The 21388-nt window shown below is 45.4% G+C and overlaps 1 protein-coding gene across 1 annotated transcript in view; it reads right to left on the bottom strand.

The window, feature by feature from the left end:
• The window catches only part of Map1b (microtubule associated protein 1B), a 96256-nt gene continuing 74868 nt past the window's right edge, over positions 1–21388 (bottom strand). The window contains exons 5-7 of the mRNA XM_041663398.1: positions 9580–16072; positions 5932–6170; positions 1–4463 (exon numbers count right to left, since the gene is read on the bottom strand). Coding sequence (XP_041519332.1) covers positions 4308–4463; positions 5932–6170; positions 9580–16072 — 6888 coding nt within the window. The 3' untranslated portion in view covers positions 1–4307. The remainder of the gene's footprint in view (positions 4464–5931; positions 6171–9579; positions 16073–21388) is intronic.

Below are 21388 nucleotides of genomic sequence, written 5' to 3'. Positions count from 1 at the left end.
AACTTTTGCCACTTTGTATTTTATTGTGGAACAGAGTTTCTGTTTTTTTTATTTTTTTTTCCTTTACATCAAATATCCTCAGTGGAAGAGGGGATATTGCACACAAATATCATAAAAGCACTACATATTACTTTCACTGGAAACTAATTTTCTACATTAGATATGACTGGATAGGATGGAATGATGCAGGATTAGAAGACATAATACCATACACAGCTGCAGACCGACACAAACACCATTCAGAACAAGAGAGAGGAGCGAGCTGCTTCTCCACAGCGGGGGACTCAGGACTGCGCGCTGCCTGCGGTGCCAGAAAGCAAGACTCCAAAGTCGCTGGGGTGAGGGCAGCTGAGCAGTCACTTCCTCAGGGCTCCCGGGTCAGGAGCTCCACGGATGCGCGCGGAGAAGCCAGTTCTTAGCTGTTGTCGTTTTCCTTCCTTTTCAGTTTTTGATGCTGCCTTTGAAATGAATTCATAAAGTCACAGTTTTTTTGTTTTGTTTTGAAATAGTGGATCATTTGCACACCAGGTGAAGAAAACCTAATTGCTATCAAAGCGGCGCTCATCCCTAGGCTGCTTTGGATGTGGTGTTCAGCCGGTTAAATGAGAAAAGCTCACAGTTCCTTTCGCACGAAAACAGAATCTTTTTCTCCTAAATCTGAAGTACAAAAGGAAAACAGAAAGAGAAGTCTTTATCCTAACTTACAAGTACCATTGCCGAGCAGGAGCCTCTTGTGACACGAGACAGAAGAGGCAAGAAAAGCAACTCCAGAATTGTAGCGCTGCTGCCAGGAGCTGAGATTGGTAACAGAAATGGAAGGTGGTAAAATTTCCATTAGCAAATAATTAAATTTATAAAATAAGTATTAGAAGGCTCCTAAATTTCATAATCTATTGGAAACACTTAAAACATCCATAGACACTGGGGGAAACCATTCACTAAGATATGTAACGTTAAGAAAAAAAACTTTTTTTTTCTTTTGAATTCCATGGAAAATGGTGTTTGGGGTGAGGGGTCGGTCACTGTATCCAGTCCCACCACAAGACTGAGAAAGCATGCATGGGGGTTGGGGTTTGGAAAAAGAGGACAGAATTGGTTAAAATTGAAATGGAGGATTATCTCTAAGATTTAGTCGCTGTGGAATTTTGTTTACAAACACTACCGAAAAGGTCATGATCAGGAGCGCTAGCTCAATAGAATCCCGTCATTTAAAGAGGGTGGAAATCCCTTCCCCTCAAATATTCAATCTATACAATCGGATTAAGAATCATATGCACAAATCTTCTAAAAGTCTGTGTCGGTTCTTAGCTCTCACCACAAATGTACATGGTCCATTGTGATGGCTACTTCTAAACTAATTGTGTATGTATGGAACTAGTAAAGTCAGATTAGCCACACAGGTAGGAGAGGTGCCTGGGACATCAGGAGTCACCTGTACGCAAATGTAGTTCACCCTCGTGTCCTCGGCTCCACGGTCATCACTGAGAACGGGGGGTGCAGGAGGGTGCTGCGAGATTGTGTAGGAAATCGAAGTCAGTGGATCGGTGACAGTTTTGAAAAGTATTGTCCCCGTTAAATTCTGTAGAAATAACAAGTGTGGGGGAGAGTGGTTATAACTGAAGGCTGGCTATGGCTCTTCTTGGATATTTATATTTTTAAAACCAAATAATATGTAGGCTAAATAAGTTTAACTCGGGAAACAGGAAAGTAACTCCATCTCTATGAAAGAAAAGTCAGAGGTCTGGATTCGGCAAGAAGACTAAGACGCTGCTTCTTTTCTCGCGTGTTATGCGGACCAACCCAAGAGGTACCATTAATTATCTAATTTGCATGTATTCCGCTTGTTTCATGAAGTGTGAAGCAAATGAGTTTATAGTCAATGAAGTCTGTTTTCATCACAATGACTTTTCCATCATATATGACAGTTCTGTACCTTTAATGTGTTACTTCTATGGGTCCGAAAGAAATAAATAAAAACTGCATTCCTAGAGACACCTAACAAAAATAGAATATTAATTTTCTTTAAAAAATTAAACATTTGGAAAATGTGATTCACAGCATTAAGTAGACTGCACGGGTCCTCAGTGAGGGGACCCCGGAGAAGCATTGTTTAAACCCTCAGAGTCGTAGCAGTGCGAAACATATACTTCACAGACGAAAATAAACTAAAATGTAAATTCTGAAATAAATAACTAACATAGAAAATAAAATGAGGTCATTGTTCACTACTCCGTAGATCTTGAGAGTCTGCAGGAAATGTCGTGTGACAGGGCACAGCGCAGCTGTCACTGAGAAGCGTGCCACCTCGGAACCCTGGCACGCGGATCTGCCACTTGAGACCGCATCAGTTCTAATCAGGATCTGGCTTCACAGGTTCGCGCCTCAGTGATGACAACGACGGACATCGTGTCTCGTGTCTGAACTCTACGTGGTGCACTTAGGACTTGGGAATTCATTTGTTTTCAATCCATTGTTTCTTTCATTGAATGTTTTCCAGAAAAGAAAGCCCCAAGCGAATCGGTGCTAGGGTTCTTCTGAACTTGGCTCTTTTAACCTCATGGTGGACAGTCTCAAAAGGAGTAGGTGGGACAGCACTGGGTGATGAACTTAAGGCCCTAACCAACAGCCTACCCTGCCATCCACCCACTCTCAAACAGAACAGACTCAGACTTTCATGATACGAGAGTCAAAGGCTGGGAGGTATCACCATTTCTGGTAGTTAGAGGTTTTTAATAAATATTATGACTTCAATATCAGACTTCAAATCTTGCCAGAACCTCAAAAAAAAAAAAACTTCAATTTTTGTCTTATAAAACATTTAAAATAAAAAAAAGACCATCACTTGAAATTTTTCTTTGCATTTTCCTGCAAATGAAAACATTAAAAAGTTCATTTATGAAGACATCTCAGGTATCTTAAAAAAAATCTTCTGTACACGTGTTCCCATAATTGTGTTGAAATTAATGGCAAATTAAAATGGCCAATGCAAGACAAAGAGAGGCAAATACTGTACACTTGCTGGGAACCTCTTCCACCGTAAGATTCACTGCGCGCCCAGCTTTGATCACAGAAGCCATTTCCATCTTGAACTTGAAGCAGTTAAAGAAGCCAGGGGAAATGCCAGGCGCTTTGCTGAGGGACAACAGGGTGCATCAGAACTGGTGGCTTTCAACAAGCATGACTCAGCACTAAACTGTTGGACCAATCAGATGAGCTTCTAGTACCTTCCCTCCCCACACGCTCCTTTACCCAGAGTATCTACAATCCTACGTGGGCGTTTTAAAAACTTGCTGTCTCACGTTAAAAAATAAGTGCGTCAGGAGTCTGTACATTCAAGTCAGTTCCTAAGGCAAAATGTCTCCCGTATGTACTCCCAACTGCTTTGGTATTTGCTTCAGTTAATAACCGGGGTGGACTTGGGTGTTGCTGCATGCAGGTTGACTTGGTGTGGACTAAGTGGGTGGACAAATGCTGGGAGCATGCCTTAGATAGACCTACTCATAGTGTTGGGAAAGTCTGAGAGTTCTGAATGGGGCTCAAGCCACTCGCACGTCCAGGCTACATTTGCTACATGATGCCGTGGGCAGCCTTTAGAGTAAAGGCATTTGATTAAGGCGTGAAAAATCTCATGCCCTCATAACAGGCTCCGTTCTTTTTTGTTCCTTAGAAACGTGCTCTAGGAGATTAAGACTCTTTCTGATGACTCTGATGAACATGAAAACTTCGCCAGTGTAGACCACGCCATAGCTGCTGTCAGAGAAAATGCAGACCTAGTTGCTGGTGTCTTCTGAATACCCCATCCTGCCCACTCTTTCTCCCTGGGCATCACATCAGAACTCTCCACCGTGACATCTCCTTCTCTTGCATCCTTTTTCTTTCTCATTCTTTCTCTCTCATTCTCTCTCTCCTGCATTCTCTATGTCCCTCGCTCCCCCCTCTCTCCCTCCCCTCCCTCTGCCTCTCTTTCCCTCTCTTTCTCTCTCTAAGACAAATGCCAATACCTAGCAGAAGTCAGTTGGGTGCACGAATGCGTGGCTTCCAAATGTTCAGCAGAGATGAACGGGGGTAGGTAATTTTGCAGTAACTTGAATCCTATTGTGGGAATATGGTTACTTCCCTTAGCGATCAGCAAAAATTGAGAAGTATTAGTGACTGGCATCACCGTGACACAGTATAGCGTTTGGCAGGTGACTTAATTCAAGTTCAGTGACTTAATTAGATGAATGGACGTTTTAGAAAAGGTAGTTTCAAATTCAAGAATTTCTGGAAACAAAGTTCACATCCTGTGGTGTGGCCGGCTGCGGTTTCTACAGTTCTATCTTGCATGCAGGGAAGGACTCGTCCTGCATGACCACTGTACTGCTGCTTGCTAAAACCATGATATTGAGGTCTTGCTGCTTCTCGTGGGTCTCCTGGTACCATTCCCTCATCACCTCTGAGTCGTGTGTTGGGATCAGCGTCACCTGCGGAGGGGGAGAAAAGGATACATTTAAAGGTCATAGAGAGATGCCAGAAGTAAAACCAAGAGCAAGGTGGTAGTTGGGTCATTGAAGAAGGGGACAAAAGAAAAATGCTGTTTTCCCAGAAAAACAAAACAAAACACAAATGAAGTCTTCAACTGTAAAAATCAAAAGGTTTGCTTCATTGAGGAGAGGGGATGGAAGGGAGAATCGCAATCAGTTAGATAGAGACTTGTCGGTTCACTCGACCCAATTTCACTGTTGGTCTCCCTTCCTTCCTTCCTTCCTTCCTTCCTTCCTTCCTTCCTTCTTTTGTCTTTGTTTTCCAAGACAGGGTTTCTCTGTGTAGCCCTGGCTGTCCTGGAACTCGCTCTGTAGACAAGGCTGGTCTCACATTCAAGGAGATCCCCCTGCCTCTGCCTCCCAAGTGCTGGGAATAAAGGTCACTGCTGATTTTTTTCAATGCTGTAGTACTAAGAAGTGTTTGGATTAGGTACAGCTTCTCATATTTCCCTTAACATGGGGGGAATATTGTATAGACTATACTCCACATTCAACACAAGAAGTTTTAGTTATTGCAGCTCCAACTCTCAGAAGCCCACCCGTTGGCCTGAAAACAAAGACCGTGCGATATAAGAGTAGGGTGCTGATTGGTTGGTGCTTCTCATGTGAATACTATGGGAATATTATCAATTAATCTTATCTAAGATGCGAATACAGGTTGCTAGGTGATTATATGCAAAGAAACACAAATCAGATAACCAGTAATCACAGCCCAATAGAAACACAGAGTGGATGGATGCTTCACGGCCAGACCTGAGGGTCTGGAGTTGAAGAAACAATGGCACCACTCTGGAACTCCACCTGGAGACTGGCTCCCCATGTCCCTGGCCTAATGACCTTGCTCCCAGTTAGTCTACTGGTGAAACACCAATAAGTAAAAACAATTCCTTAGCAGCAATTCCACAGCCACGGGACAACTCCGATTCACACGCACAACACTCAACGTGCTGGAGGAGGAACCAGTTCTTCTCAGGTCACCTTACAGACGCCTGAGCTCTGTCTTAGGTGAGGTGGTTCTCTTCCACTGCCGCTGCTAGTGGGTCTCTCAAATTTACTGTGGGTCTGGCGTGGTAGCACACACCTTTAATCCCAGCATTCAGGAGGCAGAGGCTGGCGAATCTCTGTGAGTTCAAGGCCAGCCTGGTGTATAAAGTGAGTTCCAGGACAGCTAGAGGTATTACAAAGAAAAACCCGGTCTCAATAAAACAAACAAAGAATTCTACTTCGGGCTATCTTCTGTATGTCAAACTGACATACAGTCTGTGCAGTAAGTACATTTCACAGGTGACACTTAGAAGGCTCATGCGTGGACCCACAATCACAACGATGCCCATTCAAACACGCTTTCATCTCTTTGCCTCTAGACCTAGTTCAAACGCAGCTCAGATTGGGAGCCTTGTGCTCTTACCTGCATGTTGCTTCCCCACTGAGCCTTCCCTTCCAACAAGGCATCCAGGACAGCCCGGCTGGGCTCCTCGGCGGCAGGGTCGTTCCCACTCACCACGTAGTAAGATGACCTCACTCTCTTGAAAAATTCCACGTCAACATTCTTACTGTTGCTGTGGTTGGGGATATAGCACAGGTCCAGATACACGGGAAGGCCTGGAGGCACGGTGGATGACTTGGCCGTCTTAGTGGTTCCCGGGCCTTTGGTAACAAAGACAAAGCAAGGGTCATAGCAGTGTGAAGACACCAAATACATCCACTTGTCCCCAGCTGGGTCCTCTGGGACATGGAAAGGCTGGGAGTATTCCCATAGGGATTTGACAAAATGTACCATAGTTGTTTATCATCTCCATAAGAAAAATTGAGGATGAGATGGCTTCCCTTTTACAGACAACCCATTAGGAAGTAAAAAGAGTTTCGGGGTTTTTCAGAAGAAGGAACTAGATAGTAGCACTCTCCACCCAAGGATCTATGAATGTGCATTTTAATTTGAAAATCTCTATAAGACGGTGGCTTAAACCATGGGTTCTGATGCCACATGGATTGAACAACCAGACATGGATGTATCAATAACAATTTTTTCCACACAACTTAACCTGCAGCCTTGGTTCTGGAACAAAGTGTTGCCCACTGTGCATGGTGTGGTGGTAATGGTAATGAAACACACTGCTCGTATAGAAATATAACAGTTTAGCTATGGAAAGACAGACTTTTCATAGTTTCCTACCATCGCCTCAGCATGTATCAAGTGAGTCTTGATTGGCTTGTGCTAGAATGTTTGATGGCTAGATGGATTCGTATTAGTAAATATTTGATTTGCATACCGATTTATATGCCTGGATACCCAGGGTTGTATAAAAATTTTTTGGGCAAAAGGCAAAGACTTTAAGAAGCATTAATTAATAAACATTTTAAAAATCCAAAGGAACCATTCATATTTAGCAAACCATAGTTTAGTGACCTTAATAATCCTTTTTAGGGTCTCTTAAAAGTAATTTACCCACAGTTCACTGGGATTCCCTAACAGGAAGTAGTTTAGACCTTAACCCCATATGATCCTTTGCACCCCAAGCTTACCCAGTAAGTGATGAGCTAGCCCACTGTTCTTAGACAATGGAAATGTCTCTCCCTAGACAGGGCTGGATACAGGCCATTGGCAAAAGAGGGTCCAGAAAGACTAGGCTTTAGCTAACCAGCCAGGCCAGGTCAATCTAGGGAAACACCTGACAGTCAAAATTCCCAGCCTAAATCAGAAAGAGCTGGGGAAAGCCAAAGTTTGGATGAGCCCCCAAAGTGTCTGGGCACCCCCGTTTGGTTCTGAAGACACTGGTAGAAGGAAGGAACAGCCTGGGTTGGCCGTGCTGCTCTCTGCCACATAATCAGAGTCATCTCAGATTCTCGGTGACACAGGCCTCATTAGAGTCTGGGCTAACGGTTACAGGGCCTGGACAGCGCTACCTGCTCTCACCAGCTCGTTCAAACGATAGGGGCTTAGAGGACGCGGTGGCGAAGCCATTTCAAACGGCTAGATTCTGTATGGTGATTCTTTCCTTCCTCCGTGAGAAGTTTAAAAACTGCCATCCCAAAGTCATAACAACTAGTGAATCCCATCAACTATCCCATTCTACTTTGCGGGGATGAGGGGATCGGGTGGGAGATGGTGAGAATGGTCCAGACTCATATTCAGATAAGTGAACTCATTTTATAAACAGGTTGGAAGACCGTGTGTGTGTGGGGGGGGGGGGGGCAGGCAGACAGACAGACAGACAGAGAGACTCTGCACTGAAAACCCTCAACATATCCATCTGAGGACCCCCTAAGAAAGTCTGCCTTACACGCCAGCTGTGGTAGCACACACCTACAACCACAGAACCTGGGCAGTGGCAAGGGGAGGACCACGTGCTCAGAGTCGTCTTCTATTACATAATGAATCAGCAGCCAACAACATCTACAATTTTCCCTTGACTGTGAAAACCTTTATCATCACACAGCGAGTGCTTCACACAAATACCCCAACCATCAAAGCTAACACCTGTCCACCCAGGTTTGCTTTTAAAATCAACTTAGGATTCATTTTAGAAATCTGAGTGTGAATGAGTGCGGGGTACACGCATGTCAGAATACACGTGGGGATCACAGGGGACAATGCTCCCCACGGGCACCCAGAGTTTGAACTCGGGTCATCGGGCTTGTTTGGCAAGTGCTTTTACCCACCAAGCTATCTCAACTGCACCGTCTTTACCTCTTTAAACATCAAAAGACAAAACAATTCATCACCTGCATGAGCTAGCGTTTTGGCAAATTTCAGCTGTTTTTTTTTTTCTTTTACACGTATTTAGATCCTGTTTAGATGAATTCCATGCTTTCTCCTAAGTATAAGACAGTTGTCAACTCTTCTAAAACAGGGAGTTGATTACCTGGTGGTTTAATGTTTAATCTGATCATGAGCAAATTCAGTTTGTTTTCTACGTGACTCATATAAATGCCAAGCCTGACAAAACCTGATGTCAACATAAAATAAAAGCCCACGGCTGTTATTAATATGTCCTAAAGTCAAAGCCCCAGAAGCTGTTCTCTTAATTTTTTTCCCTCATATATTAAGGAAATGCGTAAAGTAAGTTTTTGTTTTACACATTCGGATAAATGCATACTGTTTTGTGAATGAAGATCTCTGGGTAATTAGGTAAAGGAAACCAAGTGTATTACTATAGATGTTAACCATGCTGCCAAGCAGTCATTCTGTCAAAAGCCTGCTCACACAACTTCTGGTGGGGCACTCCTGCGATCCCAGAACAAGAGGTTGAGGCTGTAGGATCACAAGATTAAAACCAGCTAGTGTGCTAAGGCATGGAAGCCTCAAGTCACCGCTAAGAAATGGAGAAGGCTGTGTATCAGTGGCAATCGGGAGCCCTCAGATATCTCTACTTAGCTCCTGTTGAGTCTGAAAAAGTACTATTAGTGAGACCGTAACAGAAGAAGAAACAGCCTTTAATGTGTCCTCCTGTCTGCACTGGACACTATCGGTCAACTGGAATTACACAGTTCGTGAGCAGCTAAGAAAACACAGCAGATGTTTTCAGTGGGCACAGACTGCCCAAATTATGACTTTTTTTTTTTAAAAAAAAAGGTGTAGATTTTTACAATTTTACACTTAAAAATGTTTCATAAGAAATAAATATTTTGTCTAGACTGAACATTCCAAGTTTGCTGGGAAACCTCTGATTTGCTATAGGCCTTTGGGAGATCCTGGCTTATTACCTCAGTGTGATTTTAGGGCCAGTGTGCCTGAAGTCTCCCTGAACAGTCTGAGACATATATCCTTACTTCTGAAGGTTTGCAACAGGCCTGAAGCTGTGGGCAGAACGATACCAACCCAGCAATCCCACCTGATGGATCCCAGCAGCAATGGTCTGTATACTCTGCTTTCTCTAAGCCTGGGAGCCACAGTGGGCCAAGAGATGTATGTGCCTTTAGGCAGAAGAGGAAGGCAGAGGGAAGGTGAAACATCAATCCCTGCTCCCTGGTCCCCCCAGCAAAACACCAAACAGAGAAGCAGACTGGTTTCAAGTGTTAAGGCAGCCGTGGTCTGTAAAGGGACACGCCCACGTACCTGCTGTTGCGGTCTTCGCTGACTTGGATGCGGAGGCGTTTGCAGCATTCTTAGTCTCCTTGTCTTTCTCTTCCCCACGAGTGGCTTTGACCTCGGGGGTGGTGGTGGTCTTCGTAGCCTTTTCCACTGATTCTTTCTTCTTGGGAGAAGCCACTCTGGACACCTTGTCAGAGGATTCCTTCAAAGCTCCTGGTTTGGGGGATGCTGCCAAGGGCTTGGACTTCCCATCAGCCTTCTTCACGGGAGAAGAAGACTTGGTTTTCGTGCCTGGCTTCTTGGTTTTCGTCTTCTCTTTTAGGTCCTTCTTCAGAGCTTTGCCTAGGTTCTGTTCAATGGCCAAGGCCTCTGGGTCCACCATGGACACATCAGGGTGGCGAGGAGAAGGGCTTCGGTCTTGCATGGGGGCTGGAGGTGGGTCCATGTGTTTGTATGTGACCGTTTTGTCGGTGGGGATGGTTTCTGACTCATCTTCAGAGTCAATGTTGGCATCAGCTGTGATGGAGGGGCACTCTTCCGTCTCTGGGGGAACATCAGAGTCGGTCTGGGATGGGGCTGACTCACTGACGGAGGTGGGTGGAGTTTCGTCGCATTGCCGGCTCTGTTGCTTTCCTCCTGATGGTGGAGGGGCTCCTCCGGACTGAGTGAGGGGCTTCTCAGGATCTTCAGAGGACTCTTCGCTGGCAAACCACTCGAGAGGATTTGGATTAATGAAGGAAGGTGAGAGCTCCGTCTTGGGATGCTTGTACTCACAGGAGGTCACGAGGCATAAATCGACATCCTGGCGCGCCTCTGAGGGGGACTTCTTTTCTGTGGAATAGCATCGGTCTGAAGTCTCGTAGGAGTATGAGGATGCCTGTGGGGTTTTGGTGATTTTCTCCATGGTCTCGTAACAGTATGTGGAGGTATCTGGACTCCGTGTTGTTTTCATAGACGTCTCATAGGAATAGCTTTCCGACCCAGGAAAGCTGCTGATTTTCTCAGTGGTTTCATAGGAGTAGCTACAGTCTCCAAGTGTATGGCCACCATCCTCAGAGTCGTCATAGCCATTACTAATGTCATCTAGGAGCCTTCTAGATCTCTCCGTCTTTTCATAGGTGTAGCCACTCACTTCAGGGGTCCGTGTTGTCTTCTCGCTGATCTCATACGAATACCCACCCTCTTCAGGGGTCCTCGTGGTTTTCTCAGTAATTTCACAGGCGTAGCCACCATCTTCTGAGGGCTTGGTGGTCTTCTCAGTGGTCTCATAGGAGTATCCACTGTCACATGGGGATTTCACGGTTCTCTCTGTCTTCTCATAGTAGTAGCTACCCACATCAGGGGTCTGGGAGGTTTTCTCATACGATTCATAGTCATAATCTTCTTCATCTGGGGATCTGCTGGTTTCCTCGGGCTTTTGATAGGCATAGTTGAAGTCGCCGGGTGTCTTCCCTCCGCTGTCCTTCTCCACGCTAGATGTGCTCAAGTCTCTATCCAAGGCCAGATGATGCTGCATTGTATCAAACAGCATTGAGGCACGGAAGCCATAGGGCTCTGCAGAGGCAGCATCCATGGGTGGGGAGGCGGTTTGGCGGCCTGCTGCATTCTCTGCGGCGGCAGAAGTGGAATCGGAAAAGCCAGGTGAATACAAAGGTGAGGACTCCCGGGGGGTGAGTGGAGAAATATCGGACTTGGGAGAGAGCTTCTCTCCTTCTAGACTTTGCACTTTCTCGGAGGTGAGTGAGGCATATAAGGCCATATCTCTGGGAGGGACAACATCAGAAAGAGTGTCTTCCTGAAGAGGAGAGGCTATCTGAGAAGGGGTGTGAGCAGACGAGGTGGATGGGGAAGCCTCCACCTGAGATACAGAGATGAGCTCAGACAGATCATTATCTTGGGTGTAGGACGGCTCCTCCGTCGGTGGGATCTTGTGGGACAAGCTGGAGTCCTGGATGTCAGAAGGACTATAGTCCACTTCCGTCGGCCCATTTTCAGTGATATGAAGCATACTCGCACCCGCAGCAGGGTGATCTGGAGACTGCCTACTAAAGTCCATAGCAAGGGAGTGCTCCGGCGATTCCTGGCCAAACTCAATAGACATCGAAGACTGTTCAGATCGGTGATCTTGAACTGGGGTCCTGGACTTGGCGGTCTTAGGGGAGAAGTCTGGAGGAGAAATCGACATCGGTCTTGGGCACTCTTCTTTAGACGGAGACATTTCCGTTTCCTGGAAAGTGGTAGGTGTTTGCACAACAGATACTGACAGGGAGTCGTCTACTTCTGTGGAATGCGGGGAGCCCACTTCAGCGTGGAGAGAAGGAGACACGTCATCTGTGGTTGGCTCTGGGAATGAGCTGGTGGCCACAGAGGCAGTAGAGACCGAGGCCACACCCTCCATGTGAGAGTAAGTGTCTTCTGCCACGCCCTCATCCACGGGAGTGGCTGATTTGTCTGATACAGTGCCTTCTGAGATGGACATCTTGGTGTCTTCTTTGAAAGAACCAAACTGACTGACATCTATTTGTGTTGGAGAAACATCTCCTCCCAATTTCCTTTCATCCAAAGCCAGAGCTGATTGAGAACCCATGATTTCAACATCACTGGTTTTCTTTTCTGGACCGAAGTCTTCCTTTATCGGTATGAAGCCTGTGGTTTTCTCTTCCTGTTTGTCTTGGTAAAGACCAGAGGAAGTCACGTCAGACACTGGGCTTTCTTTGCCTGGGAAGTCTTGCTTTCCATTCTCTCCTTCAAAGGGGCTTTCAGTACCTCTGCCAGGAGCCTTGCCATCAACATTGAGAAAGTCTTCATATGCAGACTCAGATCCAATAAGAGGAGGGCTACGTAGAGGAGACAGAACTTTCTCAATAGGAGACGCCGAGTCAGGCACAGGCTCATCCATGGGGCTTACAGAAGCTCTCTCATTCTCATCTTTGGCCTCGCTGAATTCAAAACTCACTGGAACTGCCTGTGGCTTCTCAGTGGCTTCGGGAGGTAGGTGGCTGGCCTTCTCATCAGTGGGAGATTGGTAGTAAGGTGTGTGGCCTGCACTGCCGGTCACAGACTGAGATGGTGAGGCTACTTCCAAGGTCTTCTCCTCAGGACTGGCACAGTGTTCTTCGACTACTGCTTGGGTCACTCCAGGAGACACTGATGTCACTTCAGCTTCTGCGGAGACTTTAATCTCATTGGGTGTCAGAGAGAAATTCACGCTACGTTCACCCAGGGGAGTCTTCTCTATGGGTGATGGCGGAGAAGGACTCAGGGATGGACTCTTGGTTGGGCTAAGTCTCTCATCGGAAACATCTTTGATGTCCAGCACGGCACTGGCTTTCACGTCTTTCTCTTCTGAGCAGTAAGCATCACGCAGAGCGGACTTGCTGAATTTGTCTTCTTCCATGGAGGAAGGTGGAGATATGGTGGAGGCGGAAGCGTTGTAATCCTTGCCATCAGTGGCATCTGTTTTGGACCCTTCTGACAGTCCATTGAAGGATGCAACAACGGGTTTGGAGTACTCCTGAGAATACAGCGAAGACTCATATTTGGTAATGTTTACGAACTCCTGAGATGGGGACTCGGTCTCCTCGTTGTTGGTCTCATCACTCATCACGTCGCGAGGAGTAGACATCTCATCCATTGGAGTAGGCTCACTAGATATCTCAATGGTGGACTGAGTATACCCAGAGGTGGCAGTGAATTCCTCGGGCTGGTCTTCCCGATTCTCCTCATCAGAAGCGGTGGCCTCGCTCTCGGAGCCTCCAGGGAGCGTCTCGTCATGAATTGAAGAGGCAGGTTCTCGGCCAGGAGACTGGGCTCCGGGTTGCTTGGTTGGCGTGCTCAGGAATCCATACTGTTCCTCAGCAACACCGGCCTCTGCAGCTTTGTCAACCACGGCCATCACATAATCTTCAGCCTCCCTTTTTTCAGGCTCATAATCGTCCTCCCTGGCATCCTCTGCTTTGTCCTCCTCTTCACCCTCCTCCTCAGACTGCTCGGCTTCTCCTTTCTCAAGCGCCTCATCCATGTCTTCCTCTGCGCGATCATCACCGCTGGTCACCGACTCCCTCTTCTCCTTGATGTGCGCGTCCGCCTCAGCTTTGGCGCTTTCATCGTCTTCTGTGGGGCTGTGCTTTGAGGTGCTCCCACTCACATTGCCGTCCCCATCCTCTTCTGGCTCCTCAGCCTCCTCAGTCTCTGCCTTCTCTTCATAGTCTCCGGTCTCTGAGGATTCTTCAAAACCAGCTCCTTCATCTTCAAATTTCTCAATGTCCTCCACTCCCTGCTTCTCAACTGGCTCCAGCTCCTCGGGGGTTTGCTCACACTCTCCCTCCCCTTCGGTGGTAGTGATCCCCTCATCAGGTGACTCAGCAGAGCCTTTGATGACTTCGGTCTCTTTCTGGATGACGTAGGCTTCCACCGGCTCCGTCTCCTTCAGTTTCTCTTCGTCTTCAATGAGCTCTAGCTGAGGCTTGATATCCTTCGCCAAGTCAATCTCCTCAGCCTTTAGCTCCTCAAAGTCCTTGGTCAGATCCTCAGGGGAGGACATAAGGGACCTCTCGGCTTCGAGGTCTTTGGCAGGGCCACTGGCCGCTATTCCGGCCGCTGCTACCGCAGCAGCCGTGGTGGCCGCAGTGCCAACGGCCGTGGCAGCCGCCTCTGTGGTCTTGCCTTCCTTCTTAATGACTTTAACTTTGCCTTTGTCCTTGAGCTTGCTAGCAGCAGCAGGCTCCTTCTTGCTGGGCTCTTCCTTCTTCGCCACTTTTGGTTTTAATGCAGCTGGTTTTTTTGTTTCTGACACAGGCGTGGATTTCTTTATGTCTTTGGAAATCTTCTTGATTTCCTTTTTGGGTTCCTTCTCTTCCTTTTTAACTTCTTTCTTTTCCTCTTTCTTCACTTCCTTCTTGGCTTCCTTTAGGGGCGTCTCCTTCTTAACCTCTTTCTTCGGCTCTTTTTTCTCTTCTTTTTTGATCTCTTTTTTGACCTCCTTTTTCACCTCTTCCTTTTTCAGTTTCTCGTCTTTCTTGATCGGAGTCTTGTCTTCCTTTTTAGCCACTTCTTTCTTGGGCTTCTCCTTCTCCTCTTTCTTTTCTTCGGGTTTTGCCTTTATTTCTTTTTTGACCACTTTCTCTTTGGTGACTTTAGGTTTGCTCTCAGTGGCTTGCTTCTCTGCCACCTCGGCTTTCACAGGGGACTGCTCCTCTTTGCTGGGCACCTCCTTTTCTGTCACGGAAGGTTTGGCTTCTAGCTTTACCGGCTTGTCTTTTTTCACTATTACTTTCTCTTTGCTTTCAACTTTGGGTGTTTTTTCCACTTGGCTAGCTTTTGTGACTTCAGGAGCTTCTTCTTTGGACTCCTTCCTCACTGATTTACTGGGAACTGGTTTTGTAGCCGGCTTCAGGTTTTCTCGGCTATCAGCCCTCTGTTTCAATTTGACTTGTTTTACTGTGGGGGTGGGCACCTGGCCAGTGAGATCTTTCTGGGTAGCCAGTGGCTGCTTTAGGAAGTCTAGGTGTTTGAGTTTTTCCAGTCCTTCCAGGATGTTGTATTGGGTGCTATTTCCAGGAAACAGAACTCGGATGATTTTCTCAGCGGGGTTGGCAGGGTGCCACACAATCAAAGATGAGACTGAAGTTAAGTAGGAAATTGGGATATCTACTTCTTGACCATTGGGCAGGATTAGTTCAGCCTTGTCTTTGTTGGTGCCTGTCCACTGTTGCATAAAATATTGCATTTCCTTGCTACTCTTGACAGGGTTAAGCACATACATCTCAAGTTTGCCCACTCCCATTTTCTGGAATAGGATAACAGGCTCAATGGTATTGCCTATGCTTCTAAAGAGAGGCTCTGGTTTCATGGACAGTTTGTTCAGATACTGGAGGGTGAAGCAAGCTTCTTCTATGCTCCTCTTCATCTTGATGTTGGGCTCTGGGTTTTTCAGATTTTCAGGTACGTTGAGAAACACAACCCCCAAGTCAGGGGAGATGAGGTTTTTCATCCAGTCACTGTTGCTGGTGGAACCCTGTGACCGTTCCTCTTCCAGCTCCGCAATCTTCCGCTGCAGCATGCTGTTGATGCCGGGCAAGTTGTCATCGCCAATGTGAGTGAGCAGGATGGAGTCCACACGGTCCAAGTGCCGAATGAGCTTCCAGAAGCAAGATTTTCTTTCTGATCCTCCGTTGATGAGCATATTGAATCCGTTCACTGCAAACAGGGCCGAATCACCCCGGCCCCCTGGAAAAATGTAACAGCAGGGTTTGGAGAGCTTGAGAAAGCCGCCCGAGGTCGGCGGCTCCAGGATATCGAAGGGAGAAGGGACTTCCACAGACTCAGAGAGATACTCTGTAAACTCAGAAAGCCCCTCCATCTCTGGCAAGATAGAAGCTGAGTTGAGCTTAATGTTAATGAAGTCTTGGAGGTTGTGTCTGTCGAGGTTGGAGTTCTTCCAGTCTCCCTCCTCGGGGCAGAAGAGGGTGAGGCTGGCTTTGTTGGCAGGATGGGTGGTGCTCAGGAGCTCCCCAATCTGGGTTTGTCAAAAAGAAAGAAAGGAAGAAAAGGGTTAAGTGGCAATCATCACTGACCCATCACTCCCATCTGTTACCAGTTACTGGAGAATCACTGACTTTACATAGGGATAATATCAACAATTTGGTCACAGCTCTGATTAAAATATTGATAAACTTGCAGTTCGGAAGGTGGACACTCTCCGTTATGAGTCCCCTACGTACCCTCTGCCACCCCCTGACCTCTGCTCTAGAAACTTCTCCCTGTAAGTCCTTGCCCCAGAACCCCGCTCAGGTTCCAAAACTGGGCACTATCTGAGTGATTGGGGCTTACGTCACAGTAGTTATGAAGTCATCTGATTACTGCCTCTGGGTGTGTTGTCATGTAAAGATGTTCGTTAATAAACTCCAGGCTATCACAGGAGAACACTGTATCCATCATTTCACCATGGTTTAGAAACCTTTACTTTAGCCTAAACCGGACAAAATGCCAGCATAGGAAGGAGGTTAGGTGTGGAGTCCTACCGCTAGCTAAGAAGCTATTGCAATTGATAGCTGCTAGAAAAGAGGTTGCCAGTTCTCTTTAGGGGTGTGGCCCTTGGTTGGTCATACTTAGTGGTACACTACACATCATATATGGGCAGCATAAATCGGAGAAAGTGGGTTTAAGAAAACAAAACAGAGGGCACAATGTTAATTGGCAGGGGAAAGGGATAGATCTGAGAGAGTTATGAAGGGGTGAATATGATCTAAACACATTGAACAAAACTCTCAAAGAACTAATGAAAATATAAAACCTTACTTTTCTTAACCCACTGGATTTAGTGAAAAGGGCCTGACTGGTGCATTTGAGGACTTCAGATAATAGTGTGTTCCTTGCTGTCTCCTTTCAGAATTCAATAGGCACAGGAGAAAAAAAATGGTTTTTTTGTTTGTTTGTTTTTTGGTTTTGTTTGTTTGTTTTGCTTCAAGAGACAGGAAGTTATTAATTGGCCACTACAATAAAGTGCTGGGTTCAGGCACCCACACTCACTAAGTGCCTGGCCCAGCAGATCCCCTGTAAATACAAATGTTCTTAACTGAAGCCATGACAACCAAGTGGCCTGGCAATTATATAAACCAGTGTCCACATTCATTCCTCCATTTAAGTTTAACTCCAAGGTGAAAAAAAATTAAAAAAAAAAATAAATCCAAAGTGAGACTTTCGGCTCTCTCCATGATCTCAAAGGATTTCGAATAAGCTGGCTGTCAGTGAACAAGACCTCATTTGGCTTAAACATTTTTCAACATGTCATATATTATTTCCCAAGGAAGGGAATACGGAAATCTGAATCAAGACCAAAACAAGTATGGAAACAGTTTTCTTTTTCAATATCTAGGACATGTGTTTCTTGATCTTGGCTCAGCAAATGCAAATCATGCCAAAAGCTCCAAACTTCTGTTTCAGTAAATCTCCCACATCAGTTCAAAGGTTCAAATGACAAGGGTGCTACATCCAGATGCAAATGACTCAGGGCCAAAACAAATGGCCAGTCTTCAGCCTCAGTTCTGACCCCTTGCCCTTGGTTTCTTGACTCAATGAATTCCAGAATCCTATCACTCCAAGGCTATGAGCGTGAAGTTAAGTATGCAGAAGTAATGTATAGAAGCCAAACTTTCCCTTATTAAACTGCAGGATTTCCTATATTGGATTGTTTGGTTAGACTATCAATCCTGAGCGTAACAGCTGACGTCACAAAATACCAAAATAGCAATGCTTTGCTGCTTTCCTTTGACTTAATACTGTTTCATACAACTCTTAAGAATCAACTACTGTTTTAGGAACTAAGAAAACTTAACACAGCAAATGGCAAGTGTCCCTGGGGGTAAAGGGCATCATTGATCAAGTCATTTCTCATAAATGTCAGCCATCCTTGGGGCAATATTTGTTCAGATTATTTACAGACCAAAGCAAACATGAATAAGGTTTCATTTTTATTGCATTCATTCATTCATTTATTCGTTCATTCGCTCGTTCATTTATTGGGTATGTATTGTCATGGTGTATGTGTGGTGATCAGAGGGAAACTTGCTGGAGCTGGTTTTCTCTTTATAACATGTGATCCTGGGAAGAGGTGAGGAGGGGAATCAAACCCAGGTCAACAGGGTGTGGTAGTAAGCGCCTTTACCCATGGAACCATTTCATTGGTCCTTGAAGTTTTTTTCTTACCCCATTTTATTTATTTATCTTAAAATATGGTTTCTTGTCCAATAATTGACATAGACCTCGTCACCATGATTTCAGCACAATAAAGGTTCCCTCCTTCCTAACTTTCACACAGAGTCCATGAGAACTAATCATATTTACATTTCAGGGGGCAAGTCAAGAATAATTCACACTGCTATGTCTTTTACAGTGGAAATGTAAAACTAAGTTGGGTTCATTTTAATCTTTGAGATCCAGTCTAGTTGAGCTGAAGCAAATTGAAGGTAGAGTCCAGCTGTGTGTGCGTGGGAGTATTCAATTATTAACTTACGTTAATGACTTAAATGTGTTTTTAGATGTATTTATTTTTCTTTTATATGCATGAGTATTTTGTCTGCACGTATGTATGTACGCCACATGCGTGTCTAGTGCTTATGAAGGGCAGAAAATGGCGAGAACTACCATGCAGCTGCTGGGAACAGAACTGAGTCTGTTCCTCTGAAAGAGCTATCAGCTCTCTTAACTGCTGAGCCATCTCTTCGGTCCCCAATTTGTAACTTTTTAATATAAAATATACAGTCACCTAATTCAAGGAAAAAGTATAAAGGCTTGAGGATATTATCCTACTTTCCAGCTCCTCACCTGTCCCCAGGGAGTTCCTATGAAATGCAGGAAATGACTTAAAAATCAAATAAGGCTGCGGAGAATTCTGAGGAAGTGGCAGATCATGAAAGACAGCCGACGGTCATCACTGGATAGAAAACTAAGATTTAATGAGATCAGGAAAGCAATCCAGAGAGCGGAAATCTAATCACTCTGGGAAAACACCAGCATGCTGTACCCGCAGAGACAAGAACATAAGGACAAGAATTAGAGAGAGCCAATCAAGGAGACAGACGGGATAGGGCAGGAGACAGGAGGCCACCACAGCGTCCTTGGGGCTGCCCGACAGAACTGAAGCCCCTGTGTTTTTCCATAGCCCACAAGCTCCAGGCTTGTGCAACAAGTATCACGACGAGGACCGGATTCAAGGGCAACGGGTGACTTTAAATGCCCAGTCCGTGGTGATGCTTACTCAGTGAATGGTGGGATCAGTAGGAATGACTTGAGGAGGCTGGCAGTAGGAAGGAAATGAGGACTCGCTCTTTGAAACCGGGGCTGCTTCCAAATGAACTGGAAGTCAGGTGAATAGTAATAAAAACCATTCAGCAAACCCTTTTACAATGAAAGCTTCTAGTTACCAAAACATTTTCTCTACCTTTGTTTTAGGTATCGTTGTTTCCCCAGTATATAAAGAGACTCAGTACACTTGGTCATACTGCACTTGATTTGATCAATTCAACACATGATGTCTTTGTCTTCGGTTGTGACAAGTGCCTGCTGAGGCTTATCAAACACAGAGACTGTTACTGTGTCTTACAAAGATGGATGGCAGACATGAGTGGGGGAAATACTGCTTTGGAGAAAAATCATCTCTTTTTTGTTAATTGCCTTTTCTATTAAATGCAGGCACTCTGAGAGAGGAAGGAGGATAAAGGAATAAAGGGGTTTTACTAGAGATAAACAAAACAAGATTTTAATTTCGAAAGCACAGACTTCTAATTGTAGATCCTTTTTTGACTAAGAGATTTGCTCGGCTGAAGAGGAACTATTGTAGACAGTTATCTCTGGGTTTTGGCAAGACATTTAACAGGGTCTTGGAACAGTGTGATAGCAGAATTAGGTGGGTTTATAGGTAGCCACGTAAGTAGCGTTCCTTAGTGTCACCCTAGAGGAAGGTCTGTGATAGGCGGCATCAAGGCTCACGTCTGTTCTACTGAGCACTGAGTAGCATGAAAACAGAGCGGGATGCGGGTCAAATCTGCGCACGGCTCCAAAATGAGAGGCGTAACAGATGAGGGATGGTAAAACTGAGGTGTTTATGAAAGCTTTGGACTTGAGGACATAATGCCAAGGCAACTGGGAAGAGGTCGGCATTCTAAAGAGATAAATGTAAGGTTCAACAAGCCAGCAAAGTAAAGGATGGGATTGGAAGACGTGGCTTAATGATAATATCCCTGAAAAACCTCAGGGGATTTTAGCTGACAATCAAAGGGATTTACATGAAGCCAAAGAAGCTTAAACTTCAAGGTCCCTCACTAGCTTGGTCCGCTATTGAAGTGCTGTACTTTAAAAGTGTATTAATAATGGGCTTTCTTATTCTTAATGGGAATCTCCATATTATGTTAAGTTGCAAACTGCCTCAAAGCCTTGGACTGGAAACTGTACAAATTACTGACCTGAAAGACCCTAATCTGGTCACATGACTTTCTGGAATATGATGGTGTCTAGGTTAGGTCAGTATACCCAACAATTTGTATGTATGTATGTATGTATGTATGTATGTATGTATGTATTTGTTTGTGTTCTCTCTCTCTCTCTCCCTCTCCCTCTCTCTCTCTTTTTCTGAGTGTGTTGATGCTGATTGTCAAACCCAAGAGCTTGGGAATACTAGGCAGGCGCTCTACCATGGAGCTACAGCCCCTACCCAAACTGTGATATTTTAGAGCAACCTAATTAAACAAGCAAAACTTCTGAAACAAGTCCCTCTTACTGGATCCTTCTCTTGGACTTTAACCTCTAAAGTTCTGGATGCTTCTCTCTCTAGAGTACAGCATCTGTCTTCTGAGCTTTAAACATGTATATCACACAAATGGATTAGAAACGAGTATCTCTAGACAAGTCAATGTTTCTTAGCTCGGCTCAAATATTCACCTGTCTGAAACCTCCAAGGTGTCAAAGAGTGACCAGTGCTAGAAGCTTGAATTTCCTCCAGTCCCACTGTGAGAGGGGACACACAGGACCTTCTGCATTTGAGAGATAACTCAGAGTAAAACCAAAGATGATTAATCCAGGGAATAAACGGAAAGTGCAGGTGGACACGGGACCAAAGTCTGTCCTTAGAAGAAAAATCTTTCCTATGGAGGGGTTGAAAGATGTTCCTAGAAATGTTTGCTTTTCTAATGTCATGTTTCTGGTTCTTTTTCAGTTGACTAGTATGTTTCCAGGTTGGAGAAATGCAGCAAGAAGTCTCACTGAGTCATTTTGCAAGCCTTTTTCCAAGGCCACAGCAAGTCATCATAGCTCCAAACAGGAACAGCCCTTGGTCTAG

This window comes from Microtus oregoni, unplaced genomic scaffold, assembly GCF_018167655.1.
Source record: "Microtus oregoni isolate MIOR12 unplaced genomic scaffold, Mior012 000014F_ref0000157, whole genome shotgun sequence".
Classification (NCBI taxonomy): domain Eukaryota; kingdom Metazoa; phylum Chordata; class Mammalia; order Rodentia; family Cricetidae; genus Microtus; species Microtus oregoni.
The sequence above is the reverse complement of the archived record's forward strand: the minus strand, read 5'-3'. Positions and strand labels throughout refer to the sequence as shown.